The sequence below is a fragment of the Salminus brasiliensis genome, chromosome 9 (genome assembly GCF_030463535.1).
Source record: "Salminus brasiliensis chromosome 9, fSalBra1.hap2, whole genome shotgun sequence".
Classification (NCBI taxonomy): Eukaryota; Metazoa; Chordata; class Actinopteri; order Characiformes; family Bryconidae; genus Salminus; species Salminus brasiliensis.
Genome location: NC_132886.1, coordinates 22,125,207 through 22,147,338, shown reverse-complemented (window position 1 = coordinate 22,147,338; position 22,132 = coordinate 22,125,207). Strand labels below are relative to the sequence as shown.

The following is a 22,132-nucleotide window of genomic DNA, read 5'->3' as shown; positions in this document are numbered from 1 at the left end:
CGGGCTCAAAGGAAGTCTCCTCCGAGGTCTCTAATGTTATTTTCAGGCAGTTTGTTGTCCGCTTGAGATAAGAGGAAGAGATTTGCTTTACTCCCTTGAAAATGACTCTACAATGATTGTTTGCTTCATGGGCTGCTTTTTGAGCTCACTGAAACAGTCTTCTTTGATTTCTGAACAGACACAAGACCCAAATAAAGACATACATACCATAATTCATAATAACATTGTATGCACACACACACAAAAATATATTGATACAAATATACAGAGATAAATATTGAGTCAGCTGATGTTGAGTGCATTTAGTGCTTCACAAATGAGGTCAGTGTTTTCTCTCAGCTGGAGAATTCTCTCAGAGAATAAGAGGAAACCAGTACTGTAAATCCACAGCCCACTTTGCACTCAGGGCCATTTGAAAAAAACTACAGGGACACACACACACAAACAGCAACAGCATTCTTACACTCATGCTTGTATAAACACCCATACACATAAAAATGCTCATCAGTTGATCCATCAATGCCTATCAGCAGAAGATTACAGGTTCAATCCCCTGTGATGCCCCAACCCCAGAGTGTATGGAGTCATAATTGTTAGCCTAAATAAACTGATCAGTAATAAGCTCTTATGTTTCTGTGACATCACACTTTTGTTATATCTGAAACCTTTAGAGTGATTTGATGTGAAATGATCAAATTTATAAAAACGCACAGTCAGAATGGTTAAGTATGATGATAATATGAGATTATATAATAACAGAAGGTTATTACTATATATATATATATATATATTGAAGACGTTTAGTTTTTGGTGGTGGATAAAGCCAAAGTCTCTGAGTGTATCAGTGATGATACATTATGTGTTGTAATGACTACACGGAATAGACCAGGAAACAATAAGCTTACAGGGCTGCCACAGTATGACAGGGTTAACTTGCCTGACTTGCTTTGTTATACTGAGAAGTGGATATGGTGGTATAGCAGTAGGAGAAAACATATTCACCATCATGAAATCTCCACATGCATTTGGGCATTAGTTTGATTTTTCTCTAAAGCAAGGAAAACACAGTGATATAATATCTGTCATCCAGTAGTTCTGCGTTATTCCTGAGAAAAGCCCACCCAAAGTGTACAGCACTAACACAAATAAACTAAATTTATCTCATTATACATCATACACGCTTACACACATCTCCAAATAAGCCCAACAGGCAACTAAGATGGATTAGGCTGTCTTGGCAGAAAGGAGTTTATCGTTTTTCTGCCTGGATGTGATATGATCTAAAGCCCTTGAGGTGTGTGTGACAGTGCAGCTATGACTACAGTACAGTAGAATCTGCTCTGCGGCGTCTATTGGTGTCGTATGTTGGGGGCCGAGTGAACTTGTTTAGACATGGCCCTGTGTGTGTGTGCTCCCTGCCCCATCCTGGGTGGAGAATATCCAGGTATGAGCACACACATACACATACACAAGCTTGAGAAATGCACAGTATATATACGCGCTTCGTGCTGACTAAGGCCATTGACTCGAAGATGAGTCTCAAAAAGAGGTTCTCCTTCCGAAAGGCACGGCAGAAAGTGGTAAGTATCAGCTTCAGAATCTTTCCATTGGGGTTTTTGCTCGGATTTCACTCATTTATCCTCCGCTGGCTTGACTTTGTTGGATCAGCTGCTTTACTCATTAGTTGCTTCACTAGCAGCTGTGCTGGGTAGCCTTGCCTGGCCCCAGCAGGGTTTCAAACAGCCTGTCAGGAAAAGAAGCATTTAACACTTCTCTTTTGCCTCCACTGTTAGGTTTTCAGAGGTTGAGGCAGGTCACCTTCATCTTCCATTGGTATAGATCCATCTATGCTATCCGTCTTTGTGTGTGTGTATCGCGGAAACTCTGGCTAAAACATGCTAAGACATGCCAGGAACTTTTGTTTGGATCTGGTGCTTGTCTCCTGTAGAGCTGTTTTAACTTCAGCCAGTGGATATACTGTTCTACCTCTTGGCATGGGCCTTTTTAGACTCTTGTTGACACCAACTGTCAGAATGGTTGCTATTTGTTCATAATACAGAACTGTCTAAATGGTTAACGTGTGCGTGAAAATTACTGAGACATTTTCATTGGAAAGCAGTACAGCATGTTAAATCCAGCAGAGGCTCACTTGAAACCAGTTAAGTTTTTTTTTACCGTTGACAGATTGCAGCAGACTCAACAGCATGATTTGCTGTGATTAAAACTACACTCAAAGGGCTCCTGAGTGGCACAGCAGTCTAAGTGTCGGCCCTATCATCAGGAAATTGCTGGTATGAGCCGCAGTAATGCCATAGCCATCTGTGGTTGGAAGGCACTCTCTGGGTAGGTGGGATTGACATCCCTCTCCCCCATTACTCAGCCTGATAAAATAAAAAACAGTGTGGGCATCTGTTAGCTGATGTAGCAGATCCAGCAGTTATTCTCATATGACTAAAATCACTGAAATTACTAAAAATGGGTGAACAACAGGGAAAAAAAACATGCAGAAAAGAGAGATTACTCTGTTGTTGGTTTCAAGTATGTTGTTTTAATGGAATACAAAGAGCCAAGTGACAAGTGTGTTGGATTAGTGCAGCATTTCCCATTGGCTCCAGGCATCCTCTATTTGCACATTGTTTTACTTGTATTACACAACCTCTTTGTGTTGTCTTTCCTCATGAACTACTATTCCCTTTGTGACTTTCTTATACTCTTTGGTTAACTAAAGTGTGTTGCCATTACGAGCAGGTTACTGTATTCCTACTGCTGTGTGGTAGTTAAATTCTATAACTAAAATATACCAATTTAATGTACACCTGTAACATGTGGCTTTTTGTACTTTCATTAGTTGAGCAAAATGAACAAACTGGTGCATTCCTACTCAACAGAAGTTCAGCATAACAGAAGAGTAATATATAAAAATGATCAGTCCAATAAATCTGAATTTATTCAAAACACTTTTGTGTATCTAACAGTGCTGTGAAAACCACGTGTCATAAGAGTTTAAGTAAATTTAACATTTGATTTTTTCAGTGTGTATTCAGCTCTCATAAAATAACACCACTGATAGTTTTTTTGAGGTTGATGTTTCTAGAAAATGAGAGATTACTACCTGTTCTTTTGATGCAAAAAAAATCCACACATCTAGCCTTGCCAGAGGTGTGAGGCAGTTTGTTTGCAAACTGCCACTGAAGGTGTGAGTAGCCAGGAAGAGGAAGAAAGTCTGGCAGGTGTGTGTGTGTGTGGGCATCCACAGGAGGAATGTGGTTGCAGAGGTTCTACATGGTGGACATGGAAAGCAGTAATATGTCAGCGGAACCAACATATCTGAGAGTTGCTCCCAGTGGAAACACAGCATTTACACGTACTGTAGATGGAATTGGGAAAATAAAATTGTGCTCAGTGAAGAAAAGATACTTTTATGTGGATTTTATAAAACAATAGAGACATCAAACATTTGGCTTTATGAGACTGGAGGAATAATGTTTTTGTAACAGCATTTCTGTGGCAGTCTATTTTAAATTGTCCTTTGTGTCTCTTCGTAAGCGTAGAGATAATGATAGTTGTCTGAAAATCCAAATAAGTACCATTTGTCTTTGTCTTTAGACCCCAGTAAACCTACATTTGTCATTGCTTTATTGCATTATCTTATTGTTCCTTTTGTGGACACACATTAAAATGGTAATGAAGTCATATATATAATCAAGCCATTGGATTATTTTTTTCCGTTCCAGCTCTAGAACATCCAACAAAGTTTTGGAAAACCCTAATGTTCTAGAGCTGCCTTAGTGAAGGGGTACAGAGAATGGACTTCTCGTACATTGAGTTCCTCCCAATGGCATAACAGTGGTGCCCCACCGGCCATTGATGCCAGAGCTAACCTCTGTAATGAACACCTTCCGTCACCTAATACAGTCCATGCCACAATGTCCCGCTAGTGTTATTTGTCATTATTTTATTCTTTTTCAGTCATTAAGTCATTTTGAAGCTGCAAGATTTAGAACTTAAATTAACATGTAAATTATAAAAATATAATTTACTACAAGGTTTATAAATATTTGAACTGATTCTTTACTCAAAACCGAAGGTTTCAGAAAGGATATGTAACTACATTGCAAAAATGTATACTTTTGATCCATCTGAACATCTGAATTTATTAGCTTTACTTGACAGTAATTACTTAATTACATTACATTTTCTTTTTTATGGTTAAGATAGATGTTCATAAGTTAGATGTTATTTTGAACTAGGTACATGTTACGTATAAAGAAATTAAATCAATAGAATTTTATACACTTAAAAGATTCAGACAAATTGATGTTTTTCAGTACCTGGTGTGGTTGCCCTCCATCAAAACAAAACTCCCAAATTGCAACTGCTGGAATGTATTAGCAACAGGAATAAAACCCATTTGAGCATGCATGTATAGCAATGCTCCTCTCATACTTTACTCTGTTTTGGTTACTGATAGTAGTTTCCACAAGGAAACACTGTTTTGAGCAAAGTTTTACACTTTTTTCATACTATAAAGTAAACAGCTTTAATGCTTTATCTTATCCCTGTCTCTTTTTTTTCTTATTCAAACGTTTCTCTGAATAATATCTTTTTTTATCGGAATAAAACCGTTTTATACCCTAGAAATATTATACTCTTTTATTTTATGTCATGGGATATTTTCTCACTCGCCACGACTTGCCATTGTGTCTGAGAACTGTCAGTTGTACCATCTGAGGCAGATCTCTTAAACTGAGTACAGGCCTACATTCAGTATGGCGACCACATTCTGCTCCTGCTGAAATCCCCTAGCGCTGCATAATAACATACTTCCTAATGGGACCTAAGGATATATTTAAATCACAGAAGTCTGAAACACGTGTCACCAGTGGCAGCACTGTCTGTGGTTTTGAGAAGACTTGTAACCACAGTATTCCACTTGAGGATTCCAGGGTCGTGGCAGCAGTTTATTAACTGCTTCTTCTTCAACGAGTGACTAGCATGTCAGAGGTTCTTGTTTTTCCTCCTACTCCCTCTCTCTCTCTCTCTCTCTCTCTCTCTCTATGTTATCCCTCTGTTTCCTATTACCAGTCTCGTGTCTCACTCCATCCCTCCTTCTGAACCGCAGAAGGGGCCACTTTAGAGCTGGGAGGGGGTTCAGTGTGGAGCTGGAGTGGCCTGCATAGCACCATGAGGGCTGTTTGAATAAGAGAATGAGTAAAGTTTGTCATATGCTGCCTTACAAGGAGGTTCCTCAGTGTTTGAGAAAGGAGCAGTTGCTTGCGCTGCTGATGGTTAAACTAGATGCACCATCCATACCTTCACATGAATCTCGTTAGTGGAGTTTAGCTTGGTCGAGTTAACCCCACATCACCTCCTCAATCTCCAGACTTCTTCCAATGAAGACGACACGTCAAGCCTTAGTTTGTTGTCTTTTAACTTTGTACAGACATGTTCTGAGCAAAGCAAGGGAATTGGCTGGTTTGTACAGTTCTGTGTCCTAGAGCTTATTTGTGCTTTGAAGTGGCCTCATGAAGAAGGCTTGTGGTTTTTGGAGCCGGTCCCTCTCCCTCCTCTTTAGGATTCGCTTAAGAGCATTCTTGGACTAGGCTACTTTGAAAAACCGACATTGTACAAGAGGCTTTAGCTGTGTTTGTCTTTTTGTCTGCACTGTGCTACATTGCATGTTCAGCAATTCATGCATGTTAGAGGGGATCTATGACAACATTAAAATTATATCAGCATTGCTTCAAACTGATCTTTAAATATGTATGTATTGAACAACAGAAGAACAGAACATTTAGCACAAACGGTCTACTGTGCTAACATGCATTTTATTCATTCTTTTTTGTTTACATATCTGCATTAGCATATATATATATATATATATATATATATATATATATATATATATATATATATATATATATATACGTATGCTACATTGGAAATACACACAACTCTCATTTCATCTATAGCATTTTCTGTTTATGCCATAATATTAAGTGGAATTAGCCATGGCAGAAAATATATAATTGGCTTTTGTTCATTTAACGTGTATGCCTTTAGGTGTAGTAATAGGTCTAAATAGCTGGTGCCAAATATGAGAATCGGGTCTGGACATGATCTTTCTGTGTCAGATGCGTTCTTACCACAGGAAATGTTTTAGGCAAGGGGCAGCAACTGTGTAGGGCATGCAGAAGGCACGGCAAAACGCAAAAAAGCATGCTCTGAAAATAGCACTGGATCTTGGTTTTGTGCCAGTCACATGAGAAATATCATCTACATTAGGTGGACTTTCTACTAGGGAGCTAACAGTAGTATTATTCAATACAACTGATTCAGACATTTGTGTTCACATATACAGCTCCTTTAGTGTCCAGATAGTTGTAGATGCAACGATCAATCTCACGTTGATAACAGCCACCAGAAACAGTAAAAACTCATTTACTACCTTGTTCATGTATTTATTTAAGATTAAAATCTATATCCATAATAGCCAATTGTACAGCAGTACAACATAATTTTGCCTCCACAGGTAACCTATCCATGGCAGTGAACACATACATTAGTGACTATGCACAGTGGACATACACATGACCGATGCAGTCTATGGTGTAGCGTGCACAAGTGGCCTATGCTTTTGTGAGCATTTATACTTGTGTTTTGATCTTGTCTTCTCCCTTGTCTCCACCCTAACTCTTCCTTGCCATTACTTATCCCACCCGTGCCTCCATTGTAGCCCTGCCCTCTCGTTATCCTCTCAGGTGTTCCTTGATGTCTTTTGTGTTCTTATACTTCTGTGTTTTTGTTCTCTTGTTGTTGTGGATTCCTTGTTTGATGCTTTGTGTTTAGTTTATGTCCTTAGGTTTTTTTTTCTTTCTATCATGGATATGGCCACTCTTCTCAGCTCTGTGAATTCTGTGTTGGACACTAGTAAAAGTTTAAGTAAGGGAACTTGCACTTGCATCCTACCTCAACCCCTGATTGTGGAGGTGGACGTTAGGCTTTGGTCTAGGTTTCATGGCTACAGCATATATTTAACACAGAACCATAAATTTCCTCAACTCAGGAGCATCTCAACTATGATTGTTGAGGAGAAAGGATTGTTCCTTCACCTCTCCACACCCCCACTTCCTGCTGGTCTAGGGGATCGAACCAGTGACCTTACGCTTCTCTAACATTTAGGCCCTTTTTATTACATTCAAATTATGATGAGACGTTAGTATGCCTACATGTAAGCATAACTGAACTTTTCAACATGCAATATCCCATGAACATATATATATATGTGTTCTAAACATTTATGTGATTGTTCTAATAACATGCGGCTACACTGGTTGAATGCGCTCTAGGGGAGGGGGTGGGGCACTATGTGCCGGATATCACACCTCTGTAAAAAGCCACCTATGTTATGGTGCAAGTTTTAGGACGTCCTCCAACCACAGTATCAGATTTCAGACAGACTAAACAGCTTCTAGTGTTAGGAAAAACACCATCAGATGATGTTAGAAACTCCCTTCTTTCCATCTAAACTAATTACAGCTGTGCGGCCAAGAAAGCAACAATAGGCTACAACCACATACTTTTACGTACTTTTTTTTAGCTTGTTTCGACTTCAAATCACAAGCTATCATGGTACTTGTTCCTGTGACTAACAGCATTAGAGACTGTTTCAAAAGGAATGGAAAAAAATAAAAGGTAAAACCAAGAAAAAAAAGGTTTAACTGTTTGCTGTGGTCATTTTTAACATGGTTAACTGAATAACAGTATTCTGTTACTGTTGAAGGCCTTAATCTGATAAACTTTACAGGTCTATGTTGCATGTAAAGGGTCATTATAATTCAATGCACTGACATTGTATTGGGGCCTCATATTTTAAGATTAGGAATATTTTTTTAAATTCCTGTTCTGGTTATTATGTATTATACAGCTCTGTTATTTAAGCTGTGTTTTTACTGTAAGCCATTACCAGTATATGTTCTTTGAGATTAGAGAGACTTAGAATGCATGTACCTTCTAATTGTTGTATAAAATGCAGTTATTGTTGTTGTTATTACTCCAAAAGTGTTATTTACACCAGAGGAAAAGAATGCCCTTAATTATACCAGGTATGCATTTTGACACTTTTAAAGACTGTGATCCCAGCCAGTTCTCCTGTAAACCCCTTGATTAGCATATGAATACCCCCCATTAGCCTAAGCACACTTGATGTGCTCAGTGATCTCAGGTTTGAAAAGGGAGACATGCTGGGGTAGGAATGTACCCTTTCAGACTGCTGATGAGCTGATATTGAGGCACTAACACACAATGGCAAACAGTTCAGCGCTGTCTGAGGACTGGGGCTTTCATTTTGAGGCAGTTGGAGTGTGTGTATGTAGGTACATGTGCACATGTCCAGTGGAGCGTATACACAATGCTCCACAGCGGTGTAGTCCGAACCACACTGCAAATCTGAACACATGCAGCCCTGTAGGTGATAACATCAAACTCAGTCTATCTGCAGTTCCAACAAAAAACACTTCTAAACTCTTGCATCAGCTTGTCTTTGGACCTCGTTGCTCTTTCGTTTCATTGTTTCTGTTCTCCACTCCTGTCCTCTCAGCACCCCACGCTTTTAAGCAGTGCCTCCTTTTCACTTCCTCCCACTGAATAAATAGTGTATGTATGCTGTCTTTCCTATTTGTGGTACCACCCATAAACACACACAAGAACACACACACACTCACGCTCATGTTTTTATACAATGTCAGGACTCAGGGTCATTTATAAACATACTTTTATCATTTAGAGTTTCTTTATATAGTGTAACAAAATGAAAAAAAAACTCCAATTGCGACTTTACAGGAGAAGGGAGAAAAACTTCCCAGTCAGTGTATAAAAGATTTTATCAAAAGCCATTTATAAAGATTTTATCCCAAGCCAATTAGGAGCATTTCTATTGGTCCATTCATCATGAAATATTGACACAGAAACAACTGCTAGATTCCAATTATTAGTTGTAAATTTAAGTTGTAAATAATAATAGTATAAGTGTAATAATAGCATACAGTTTACTGCTGTTTGAACAAACCAATACTGAATTCAAATGTTTTCAGTAAAATGAAATATAACTAAACATATATTTCTTAAAAATATAAATAACAGAAATTATTTATGTTACTTGACAGTAAAATAGTCTACTAGTCGATTTCCCAACAATTTTTAACATAAACTTTACATTTTAAGCTTACAGTGTACTCACATGTAATAAGAAATGTGTAAACTGACCCCAACTTGAATGTCAGTAACTGAAAATGAACGTTTTTACTTTTTAGTTTTAAAAATAAAATGAAACGTAGCTTTTGTAAAACTCTACATTTATTTTACATTTCATTGGTCCTGGCATTGGAAGGTAACTCTGTTGATCCTGTTTTTTTCTAGGACTTTAATGTCCTGAAAATGTATGAAAACAAACATGTGCACACACACAACCCCACACACACATGATCCTACCTCTAATTCTCATGATCTAGATTTGAATGAAGGACCGTATCTGGGCCCTATTTAGGTCAGTGACCACATGCTTATACTTGAATTATTTCTACATGCACATTTTCTCTCTCTCTCTCTCTCTCTCTCTCTCTCTCTCTCTCTCTCTCTCTCTCTCTCTCTTTATCTCTCTCAATAGCAAAAATCACAGTTGCACACCCACGGAAACAGTTGCGCTACTGGAACGTGAGCAAATTTATTGCTTTTGAAGTGCTTGGGCAGAACCCTTTGTTTAAGTTGCAGACAGTCTTGGGCAAGTGCGTGTGTTTGAATAGGCCTGTCTCAGGTCATTTGGTGTGTATGTGTGTGTATGCGTGTGTGGGTGGTACCCAGAGCAGAGGTGTGAACAGCTGTGTGTGAAGCCATCGGGGCCTATCCACAGCTACACCAACAGGCCCGTCTGTGAATCCCTTTGTAAAGACCCTCCCCTCTCAACAAACACAGCTCCCGCACACACACACATTCAGTCAATCAGGATGAGAAAGGTTGTGGAGATGTCGGGAGGAACTCCCTCCAGTCCGGCCGTTTCTCATCTGTCCTCTCTTTCTTCTTTTCACCCAGAGCTTTCCTCTCCGCTATCCTTGAGTCGGGATGACTGTTTCTCATTCATGTCTTTCTTTGTTCTTTTTCAGTCTGCTGCGTCGGACGCTGGTGAGTATTTGCTTTTTGGTAATTAACACACAATTGTAAAAAGACAGTAAGGATCTTTGTGGTCTACATCTGTAGTCATTAGTATTTAGTAGATAAATGAAGTTCCAAAAACTGGTTAGACAGACTGGGACATTGTGATTTAATGCCTATAGTGGGGTTTTGATATTACTTTTGTACAACGATACTGATTATAGCACTGTGACTTTTTACGTAAAGTAACCAGGGCTAAAATTTTAAGCTAGGTTATCAGAATGTAAGACACATATTCTTTGTTGATTTAAGGTAAAAAAAAAAAAAGAAAAGCTGCATAAGGCTAAACCAGTAGCAGATTTACTCTCTGTAAAGCTGGTTACTATTTATAATACTGTGTAAGGCTCCTTAGTTGTCATTTAAAAGAAAAGAAAGTAGAACAAAAACATCTAAACAAAACAAGTCATTCTTTTATCATGAAGTAGCAGCTCTCAGCAAGTCTGGCTTCGTTAACTTTATTAATAATAATGTACATTTCACCTGACCACTCAGCACTACACAGTCTGTATTATCCCATGTCGGTAGTGTAGGTTTGTCTTAACAATGTTTTGTGTTTACAGTTGTTGTTGTTGTGTTTGGCATATGTCATTGTCCAATGCACATCTTATAATGCATGTAAACTTAATGTGAACTCATGGTTCTGCTTAATTCACTCCTGACATCAATTAAAACTGTTGGTAACTTTTGGTGGCTTTTGGTATCAAATTAATGAAGCTGTAATGTCTCTCTAGGAGGGGAGCCAGCATTTGTAGTTGTTTATTTAAGTGGTCTAAGGCTGAGGCCTTTTGGAGCTCAGCCATTTGAGCAGTTGTGAATGGGCCATAATATTCAAGAGTGAAAGGTTGAGCATCTGATTAGCGTTTGTTAGAGGTCATGGCAATAGTATTTGGAGGGTAGGCCTGGTTCTGCCTGGGCTTGTTTACAGACCAGTGTTTTCTAGTAGGAAAACAAGTGATATAAGTGACACACATCCTAACCATGTGTGACTAAGACATGTGATACTATGGAGAGAGATGTGTCTGTAAACCTATGGATTATGTACCATATAATTTAGCCCTTGGAATATGCCTTAGGAGAAATAGCAATACGGTAATCATGTTAATGTATCACATTGAAGTTATACAAATGAAATGCACATTCTTACAGTAGGACGAGAAAATCTTTAAGTTACAAAGAAGAAGATGCTTAAATTATATTTTAGTGTAGCTGTTTTGACAGTTGCCTTGAAGTATTTACTGGTAACAAGTTAAACAATTAATTTTAAACTAATGTAAATATAACGGGAAATGAAAAGCTAATTAAATGCTAAAATGCTAAAGTGAAAAGCTTTAATTTTACCACTACTATGGGTGGAACAAAATAATATTTTTTTTACTTATTTCAGATTGTTTTGTGTCTGAACTGTTTTTATTTTGCTAATTTCTTCTTCACTGTGTGTAGAGCGAGGTGGTATGGAGCGGCATGACTGTGGAAGTGTCAGCAGTTTGGAGAGTAACGGCAGCCTGCCCAGCGTCCCCAACCATCACCGGCTTTCAGACCGCCGCGTTGCCTCATGGGCCGTCTGCTTTGAGCGCCTGCTCCAGGACCCCGTGGGTGTGCGCTACTTCTCCGTAAGTGGCACGTTTTATGAATTCTGGCTAGTCTACTGCAGATGCTGTAGAACACAATTCTAAGATGTTTTCTTCTTATTTACTGCAGGAGTTTCTGAAAAAGGAGTTCAGTGAGGAGAATATTCTATTCTGGCAGTCATGTGAAATCTTCAGCCAAGTTCCTGAAAATGACAAGAAGCAGGTCAGTTGCATGTCAACAGTTATTGGCATGCCAGCCCCTTTCAACTTGCTGCCGCTCATTATCACAAACCTTTGAAGCAAAACTGGATTTTCCATGTTATCAAAAAAACAGTGTTTCTAGTGCGGTAGTTAAACTTGTGAGGGCAGGCCTAGGAAACGAATCCAGCAGGATCATGTACACCACAGTGCCGCCTCGGGAGATTACTGTAATACACACTATATATGCTCTGGTTAATTTTCAGTGTTTGTTAACAGTAGCAGCTGTGGTGAATATGCATTTGGCCTATTCACCAAAGATCAAAGCATTTTTCATTTTATCTTTCATTTTGAAGATGCCAATTCTTTTCACAAAGGTCTGAGGCTGACCGGTCATTATAATATGCTTTTACTCCCAATTATTACAATGGCCAATTATTTAATGGAAAATGAGATGGCTGTGTAGCTGTTAAGGTAAAGGAGTGAGGAATTCAAGTTTGAAACTGCCGGCAATTCTGTGGAGTTTAGGAGGTTCAAGGAAGCATTCAGCTTTTCATTCAACGTTTAGCGGTGTAGCTCATAGTTATAAGGTGAAGCTACTGCAACAGAGATGGGAGTAAGAACACCGAAGGTTTAAGGCTAATGTATATTTCAAAGATCTCTGTAAAACAAGATTACATGAATCTATTTGAATTTGGCAGTGCAGATGCAGGAGAAATCTTTATGGTACTCTATGTGCTTTTCTCATCTCCACTGATTGGTTGTCATCAACAGCTATCCCAGAAGGCCAAGGAGATCTACAACAGCTTTCTGTCCAGTAAGGCCACTACTCCAGTCAACATTGACAGCCAGGCCCAGCTTGCAGATGATGTCCTCACTGCTCCTCGGCCAGACATGTTCAAACAGCCACAGCTACAGGTCGGCTTGCATGCACACACAAATAAAAAAGTACCTGTAGACAGCCTCTTTGATATTTTGTCACTAAATGAAGAGTTCCATAAAATAAAATCTATTCATATTATTACTGTTTTATTAAACCGTATATTCCCCGCAGATATTTAATCTGATGAAGTTCGACAGCTACGCCCGCTTCCTGAAGTCTTCTCTGTATCAGGAGTGTATGCTGGCTGAGGTGGAGGGGCGACCTCTTCCCGACCCCTATCAGGTGCCCTGCAGCCCTGCCCCGTCCAAGCACAGCTTCAACTCTGACCGCTCCACTTTCTCCACACCAAAGAAGGTAATGGAAAAGTTGCTATGAAAAGGCTGTCAGTGTAGATTATTTAATTTAATATTTGATTCCCTTAACTTACCTTCTCTGTGTTACAGGACACTCGCAGGGTTAGAACAGGCAGGTCAAGTGATGACCTGAGAGAGGACGACAGAAAAAATGGAATTTTCTCCTGGTACAGAAACCGGAGCTTTGGTAAAGGACCAAAGAAGAGAGAAATCACAGATTTTAGTTACAGTAAGTTAGAAAAAGCATTTCTGTAGTGTCCTATATGTTTTTTGGGTCAGTGCTTAGTTTTAGTGGTCAAAAACTAACAAATGTTGGCTCTGTTTGTGTACACTGTGTTTAAGATATCAAAAGAGTTGTGCTGATTTGCACATGGATTTAATGTGTCTGTTTTTGTCCTTCTGCAGGCAGCAATGGACGAAGAGAGTCTCAAGGGTCTCTGTCCTCCAGTGCCAGTCAGGAGCTCAACACGTCAACAGGGAGGAATGAGGTAAATACTGAATAGTGATCAACAGCCACTGTAGAAGATAAGAACTGCTGCTATTGGGCTTCACTCATGCACTGCCAATATCATTCCATTCCAGTTTGTATTAATGTGCACATAATAATATATTGTACTATCATCTAATTATATCATTATTTAAATCCTGGGCTACTGAGTGTGGCAGGCACAGCAGCATTGCTAGTGCTTTTACACATTTCACTAAAATGTCCAGTGCTCTTATGGTCAGAAACTAGTTATCCATTAATGAAGAGCCATGAAATGTATGTCAGAGTCAGTTTATCAGTTCAATACAATGAATATGGTATTGTAACTGACAAAAAACAGTGGTCAATATGAGACTTCCATGCAAAATTTACACAAAACCATAGGGAGCAATATAACTCCACCCGAAACTTTCTGTTGAACATACTAAAGAAAAATCATAAGAAGAACGCCAGAATCAGTTGGACTATGGTACCTGTCCTAAAACTTCTACGAATCAGAACTGAGTCTGCATACATAAAGTAGTATGTGGTCTAATATAGCCACTAATAGAGCACACTAGTGGCTATATTAGACAGTGGGGCAGTGGTGGCTCAGCGGTTAGAGCGCCGGGATATCGACAACAGGGTTTTGGGTTCGATTCACATGTGTGAGTGTGTGTTCACTACCAGATGGGTTAAATGTGGAGGACACATTTTGCTGTACAGTGTACACTGTACAAATATGTGCACCTTTACCTTTTTACAACCCCTGAATCCTTAAAACCCTTCAGTACATTTCAGTTAAGGAGCTGTTTTATCCCTATGTTTGTGTTTACGTCAGTGTGATCAGAGGACCCCTGGCTCTACATGGGAGAGGGACAGGGAGAGGTTGAGCCGATCCTGCACAGTAACACTTCCTGATGACTCCAGCTGCTGCGTGCCTCTGAGGCAGGGGGCTTCCATCAGACAAGTGCTGCTGGAGCTGTGCCAGAAACAACACATCAACCTGGCCGCAGTCGACCTTTTCCTTGTTGGAGGAGAGAAGGTACCAGTGCACCTCAGTTCACTGTCTGTCAATCCTTGTTTTCCAGCAGCTGCTGTGAGTTTGGGGTAAAGCATAGTGGATAGCACTGCTTCTCTCCACGTGGCAGACTGGGGTTTCTTTCCCTTTCTGGGCAGGAATGCTGTGCCGAACCAATAAGAGCCATAAATGTAACTTGAATTGTAAAATTTGTGGTCCCATTCTTCTCCCACAACCCACGGGTAATTTCTAGCGAACAATGCAGGCCACTACATCAGCTGGACACATAAAGTACACTGAGAGTCTCCTGATATTATGCAATGGACATTACGTCAATGGTGGCTGCTTAGCCATTAAAAAACAATCTTATCAGGCTCCCTGGAGAAACACTATTAAAACAGCAGCTTTATCCAGTTAAAAACCAAGACCCAAATGAGCTTACTGCTACTAATCATTCAGCAAAAAGTGTAGTAACTGGAAAAATTCCATTGAAAATAAAACATTACTCTTATTCAAACACTAAATGACAAATTCAGCTGTTGATTCATGCATTGCCCTGCTATTTAGTAAACTAATTCACCCCTATATAGTGTAATACTAATGAGTGAGTAGGGATTCCTTTTAGTTATACAGAAAATCATTTCTCAAAGAATTGAAAAAGAGGTTTTGCATGACAGCCATGCTTTTTGTTTTTCATTGAAGCCACTGGTGTTGGACCAAGACAGCATGACTCTCAGCTGCAGAGAACTTCGTCTGGAGAAGCGCACTTTATTCAGGTAAATTCAGGAATTAGAATCCATTTAGATACCTTGTCCACTGAAGCAACAAGGACAGAGTGAGGTTTTAAAACGGTAACACTATCACATGTTATTATATGAGAATGGAGCTCAGTTATTATAGGTGGCCCTGAGGCTGTAATTCTGGCTCCAGTAAGAGTCATTCACCCATTTACTTTCCAGAAACATTTATTCCTGCTGGTTTATCTAAATTTCGTAATGCATAGGAAAGAGTATCAAACGAATACAAGACTGTGTACTTTGTGCTATAAATATTTCTCGTCTGCTTTCTATTTTCAGACTGGATCTGGTGCCAATTAACAGATCAGTGGGCTTGAAAGCCAAGCCCACCAAACCCGTCGCCGAGGTCCTGCGCCCTGTGGTTGCCAAGTACGGCCTCCGCCTTAGCGACCTGGTGGCCAGAATAGTAAGTCATTTTGCCATGGCAACGTGCATTTGAGGCAGTATTCACCACATCTGTGGCCAAAGCAGGGTGGGGCTGTATGGTTACAGGCTGTATGTGAAAGTGCTGGTCTAGAATCAGCTTTTCCCACATAAAAAGGATCAGAAGTGGTTTTCGGACAAAGGGCAGAACTGCTGTGCGATCTGTACCACTGCTTAAACGAATGCTGATGTCATAGGGTGTGGTGAATGGTGTGGGACCGTACAGTACACGCATCACTCTTCTGTTACATGTGAAACAGCTTTCCAAGGCCAGCCTGCTAAGCTTGCCTTAAAAACGGATGTAACAACACTGGCAGACCTGGAATTTAGACTGTAATAGTTACAAATATAGCACACTCCCTGATCCACAAAACAGATGGTTTATCTTTGTCAAATATTCTTAATGGAACTTTTCCCCCTCTAAAACAGAGCACTCTGTATCACAGCTCAAACCTTAGCAGTACTTTAAAGCATTTTTGTCCTATTGTGTTGCCTATTTAAAAGTGCCAGTTGGTTCCATGTGTAACATCATCACAGAAGTACTGAAAGACATCAGTTGTATCATTGTGCCATATTTTATGTATGCATATCCAAGTAACATATTTAAAAGATGTAAATTCAAGTTTTGTTTGTGGGCCGACGACGTGACAAAGTGGTAAATTTAATTCTGTGAAAGGTTATATCAAGACAGTATTAGCTGTGTAGCTAAAAACAGCATTACCTTACTGATGACTGATGATTAAAGCTAACATTCCTATGTTGTTCAGAGTGGAGAAACAGAGGCGCTTGATCTGGGACTGCCCATATCAAACCTTGATGGCCTGCGAGTGGTCCTAGAGAGGGCTGATCCAAGCTCTTCCAAAGGTATGTATGGAAACACACGTGCACACACACATGTGTATATACATTATATATATTGTTGCTGCCAGAACAAAATCTTGTATCTTTATTTTTCTCTTTAATTATTTGGGTTTTTTTTAGTTCTGTTTTTTTTCCTTTTGTAAAAGTGAACATATAGAGAGATATGAGGTTTTGTTCAGAAAGTGACGACATTTACAGGTATATACACACTTCTAGAATATGTAGTCATACATGTATCCAATGTACATAATGTCTTTCTCACTCCCAAGCAAACACCTTGCATCTCCATTTTTGCCATTTTTCATTTGATGACATCATCTCATTGTTTTTTTTACATTCTGTGATGAATGGACCCATAGAAATGTTTCAAAATGACCTTCTTCTGTAAAGTTGACCTTTTGGAGATGACAAGGTGTGTTTTGTATGATAGTGACACAATATTCATAACTACACTTTATAACTACACTACTGTTTAAAAGTTTTGAGTCTTTTTCGAGACCATTTACATATATATAAATTCCTAAAAATACTAGTAAATAGCAATAATATGTCTAGTGTTTTATATATAAATGTATTTATAATTGTTATAATGTTATATAAAATCTGACCTTTCTAAACCTAAACTCAACCTACATCAATAACAGAATGTAGCAATATTTCTACCCGTTCACTGCTAAAACATGTTTTAACAGTGTTTTTCTCTGGACATTATACAATTTACAAAACCAAATCCACATTCATACATTATGACACTCTGACCAAGCATGTCAAAGACACACTCCTACACATTTGTAGCCTTGTGCTGTACTTGCAAGCTTCCTGGAATTGAGCTCTCATCCTTGTTCTCATACTGATAAAGAGGCATATAACCACACTCAGGGTCATCAGAAAAGGCTGTTCTATAAACCTGTGCTTTGTTTCACTCTACACAGACAAGTCTAAGACGATGCCCTCCAAAACACAGGTGCCAACGCTGACCAATAAGAGTCAGTCAACTCCGGTAAGACTGAGTGTTGTGTGATATTGAATGCTTATTACTGCTGGTAGCTAGAGTTGTGTGCTGCTAATGCTGCTAACCCTCTCATACGTTGCCCAATGCCATATTTTTTTATCCGTATTAAAGGGTAACCTGACTTATATCTTGTTGCATCATCAGGGGGATCAAAAACCAGGTAAAGCTGTGAGAGGTGAGGGAGGAGATAAGCACCCCATCACAGAAACATCACAGAAGAGAAAAGGCAATAAGATTCATCTGGATGAAGCTGAAGGTGAGGCTTGGGTCAGATGCTGTCTTTTCATCCCTCAGTTAGTGTTCTACAGTGAGAGAACTTGAACTTGGACATTCATCCTCTGAGGCTGTCCGACCAAATCAATCTGTTTAACCCCTCAAACTAAGCAGATACTGATAAATATCTGTAAATAAATAAATCTTCCATCCTGACTCATTCTTGCTCTTTCTGTGTCTCTCAGAGTTCTTTGAGCTGCTGAGTCGTGCTCAGAGCAGCCGTGCTGATGATCAGAGAGGCTTGCTGAGGAAAGAGGATCTGGTGCTACCTGATTTCCTGCGCCTAGAACCCGAATCCAGCAGCCTGCCAGCCTGCTCCACCCCCACCTCCCAAAAACCTGGCCATGCTACTAACAAACCCCAACCCATCGCCCCCAACGGACACCCTCACAGACCCGGAGCTGAGCCAGCTCCCTTCACCCCTCCCCTCTCCCCCATCCTCCGACCGGCACACCACTCCCAGGTGCAGGACGGGGAAGGACTGGGTGACCTGACGCTGGTGGGGGAGGGAGATATCACCAGCCCCAACTCTACCCTACTGCCCCTGGCACCATTCCCCCTATCCCCACATGAAGGCAGCTTGCCCGAGGCCAACTTCACCCCACCGCCGCCCTGCGCCCACAGCCACCCCAGCTCAGGTATTTCTTCTACATGACTAGCTGTGTGCCCTCTAGTGTGTGTGCTGGGTGTTTATGTATGGTGGCTGGCATTTGTGCATGAGGCATAGTGCCATAAATGGACACCTTAAGTTTCATTACATTAACACGGTCAGGTCGTATTGACATGCACTTTATGTTGTTTTACTTGGTTTTTTACTACTTTAGTACTTTTTCTAATACATGTAAATAACAGAAATGTTATAAAAGATGTTTTTACTAATGTTACCCAAAAAATAACATGTTTAAGAACTCTTGAAAATTGCAATTATCACTAGTAAAACAACACAAAAAAACTTGCAAATTTTAAGGGTTAACACAAGATTGTTGCCAAGTGTTTTTTGCATATGGAGATCTCTGCACCTTTCACACAGGTGTTTCCATGCTACTGTAGAATGTGTAGTGAAAAGTGTTTTCAATGTTAATCATGGAGAATTCTTTTTTCTTGTTGAATCATTTTGTAGTGAGTGACTAATTAGTAACTGTGTCACCTTCCATTCTTCCTCCCCAAACTGCAATTCAACAAAGCTGTAAGAACCACCTGAGAGGCTTCAATTACACATTACAGATCATATTAGCTCTTAAAACATGATGAAGAAACAAGTTTTAAATCATTTGGTGTTGGTAGCATTGGCAAAAAGTTACACAGTCCATATTAGGAGACTAGGCTGATAAAACAGGCCATTTCCACTGTGCTGCTCTTGAGACTATTCAGACTACAGCATTTTAGTCTTCCCATTCACGTTAAAGTCATAAGAATAAGGCACAATACAGAGCAGCACTGAGCTCATTTGCCTGTATACACAAAACAGCCTGCTTTTAGTTGAAAAGTGTAAATGTGAAAAAATAACTGTATCTTAGAACATAAACAATCACAAATGACATAATTCAACTGAGAAGAGGGAAAAAATGTAAAAAAAAAATAAATGTTTTTTTAATTTTCAAAAATCCCAGATAATTCTTCCATTTTTAGCTGGTACATGCCTCTAAAATTGCATTGTTGAATTGCAAGCCATCCTGCCTCTTCTGTAGATCATTGTTGATTTTGTATGTGCCTAATAAACACTACAGGTGAAATTACACTAGACATCCCTGTGATCTTGTATAGTGTCCTTCTTTATGATTTATTTCCTCCTTATCATCCACCTTTATTCTTCTAGTCCTTCCCATCTCTGTCTTTGTGCTGTGATTAATTTGTGTTGTAATTCATTTGTTGCATGTTGTGAAAGATCCTGAGAAAGACACATCACAATTTCTAAACATCAGGGGCCTGATTCACAAAAGCATTACTGAGAAAAATGAATGAAGAAGCTCGTTAGAATGCTCTTAAATGCAATTCTCAAACATAACATTCACCAATATTCTTTTAAAGACTTAATTATTTTCTTATGTTGCCTGTCTGTAATGTAGCCTTTTATGCAGCATCTTGCAGCTGATCATAAACAACCCAAAACACTGAGTTAATTTTCTATTATTCATTTTGTTCAAAGATTTTAAGATTTTTATTTTTTTAATTATTTTTTTAAATTATTTTTAAAGAATTAGTATTCATATTAACTTTTTTTCTTAAGTATGAAGTTAATCTTAGCAGATTTTCTTTCTTAAGACACTTATGTGAATCTGGCCCCAGATTTGAAAGTATTTCATGAATCATATCATTTAAGCCTACCTGATTCTGATGCATGCACAGAAATTGGAATCAATAGATAAATATTTATTTCTGATTTTTATTTCTTAAGTTTTTTTTTTTGTTTTTTGTTTTTTTACAAAACTGGTATGTTTTTGAAAAAAAAAAGAAACCTCATAGACTTAAAAAACAGCATAGAACTGCATTCGGTTTCATGTTTAAAATGGTCTCGTGTATCCTGTAGGGTACAACTGGAAGGTATTTAACCCACACAAGAAATCATGTTTACCAGGAGAGGCGCTCTGTTGCAGTGGAGGGATGGGGAACCACGGGCCATGTCCAGCACAATCTGCTGATTTCCCTGCTCTAACACACCAACTAAACCTGGCAGTTAACCAGTAACATGAAACAGGTGTGCCTGAGCAGGGAAAGCACAAAGCTGGGGGGCTGGAGTTTCCCACCTCAGTTGTAGAAGAATGGTGCTGCCACCTTGTGGTTACATATCGCATACACTCACCATGTGACTGAGGGGACTGAGGGAATTGACCTGTTGTCAGTGTGGCTGATTTCAGTGACTTTAATGCAGGTGACCAGTTCTAATGATGTTTTGAATCACTAATGAATAATTCAAACACATTTTATAGGTAAACATTGCATTCTTACTGAATTCTGAATGGTTGACACTCTAATGCAGAGCAACGCAGATTTGTTACACATGTAGGTGAATGTAGCATTAGGAGTATTGCCCTCTTCTCTGGCCGGGGATACAAACCCTAATCTGCCATGGGAAGGGAAGTGTTCTTACTAACTACTCTACACTGACTGCTCATCAGTTTTTAGACTGAATTCTATTCCAAAGTATTTTTCCCAGCTAATCCAGCTGTGTTAGACCAGCATACATACAAAAACGTATAAACATTGAATGCTGGGCTATTTGACTTAAAGGCCAATCCAGCTCTCTTACTGCACTTCATCTGCCGCTTGCCACTGCATCCTTCAGTCTACCAGTTCCCCCCAGTCCCACCCCCACCCCAACGTTTCACCAGCAACACCCTGACAAGGCATTAGCTACAATTCAAACTAACAACTCACTTGATCTTGTTATCTTTCCTGCTTTTGCTTTCCATTCTCTCTGCACACGCTCAAACATTTCTCCCTCTCAGGTACAAAGGATGGTGATGACACCTGTCCTCCAGCCAGCCACCACCAGGGGGCAGCATTTCCTCTTTCACCAGCCCAGGAAGGCTCGTTACAGGCTCCAGACAAAAGGATAGTTGTGGATGGGGTCAGCCTGGAGGACAGCTTCGAGGGCTACGCAGCCGAGCTTCGTCAGTGCCAGAGCAAAATGAGGAACAGCACTTACTCCTCCATCGACCCCACACGACCCCTCAGCAGCCTGTCCGACAAAAATAACACCATACAGTACAAAGCCACATTTGTATAAAAAAAATCTCTCTAAAGCACAAACCAAGAACATTTCCAGTGCTGGAAACAGAAACTGTACAGATGAATTTTGTGATTATGTTTCATAAATTATTAAATGATTGTTTGTTTGTTTTTTTAGATCTGTAAAAAATAATCATAGGTTTAAAGATCACGTGTACCAGCTACCATTACTGCCAGCAGAACAAGCCACCGCTGCTGATGCCACTTCTGATGTGTATTAATTGTACATTGAGATAATGAATGTTGTGAAAATGAAAAATTAAAAGTGATCAGTTTAAGCATGTTGTGGCTGGTGGGGGATTTAATCCACAGTCTTGATTAAATGCTTTAGTACTTACAGGA

General features: G+C 39.5%; 1 protein-coding gene across 1 annotated transcript in view; it reads left to right on the top strand.

The window, feature by feature from the left end:
• rgs12a (regulator of G protein signaling 12a) overlaps window positions 1-22,132 on the top strand; it is a 38,046-nt gene extending 15,914 nt beyond the window's left edge. The window contains exons 4-18 of the mRNA XM_072687835.1: window positions 10,158-10,176; window positions 11,647-11,816; window positions 11,905-11,997; window positions 12,747-12,890; window positions 13,027-13,209; window positions 13,299-13,437; window positions 13,614-13,696; window positions 14,516-14,719; window positions 15,398-15,471; window positions 15,772-15,898; window positions 16,683-16,779; window positions 17,709-17,776; window positions 17,933-18,044; window positions 18,247-18,699; window positions 21,508-22,132. Coding sequence (XP_072543936.1) covers window positions 10,158-10,176; window positions 11,647-11,816; window positions 11,905-11,997; window positions 12,747-12,890; window positions 13,027-13,209; window positions 13,299-13,437; window positions 13,614-13,696; window positions 14,516-14,719; window positions 15,398-15,471; window positions 15,772-15,898; window positions 16,683-16,779; window positions 17,709-17,776; window positions 17,933-18,044; window positions 18,247-18,699; window positions 21,508-21,788 — 2,247 coding nt within the window. The 3' untranslated portion in view covers window positions 21,789-22,132. The remainder of the gene's footprint in view (window positions 1-10,157; window positions 10,177-11,646; window positions 11,817-11,904; window positions 11,998-12,746; window positions 12,891-13,026; window positions 13,210-13,298; window positions 13,438-13,613; window positions 13,697-14,515; window positions 14,720-15,397; window positions 15,472-15,771; window positions 15,899-16,682; window positions 16,780-17,708; window positions 17,777-17,932; window positions 18,045-18,246; window positions 18,700-21,507) is intronic.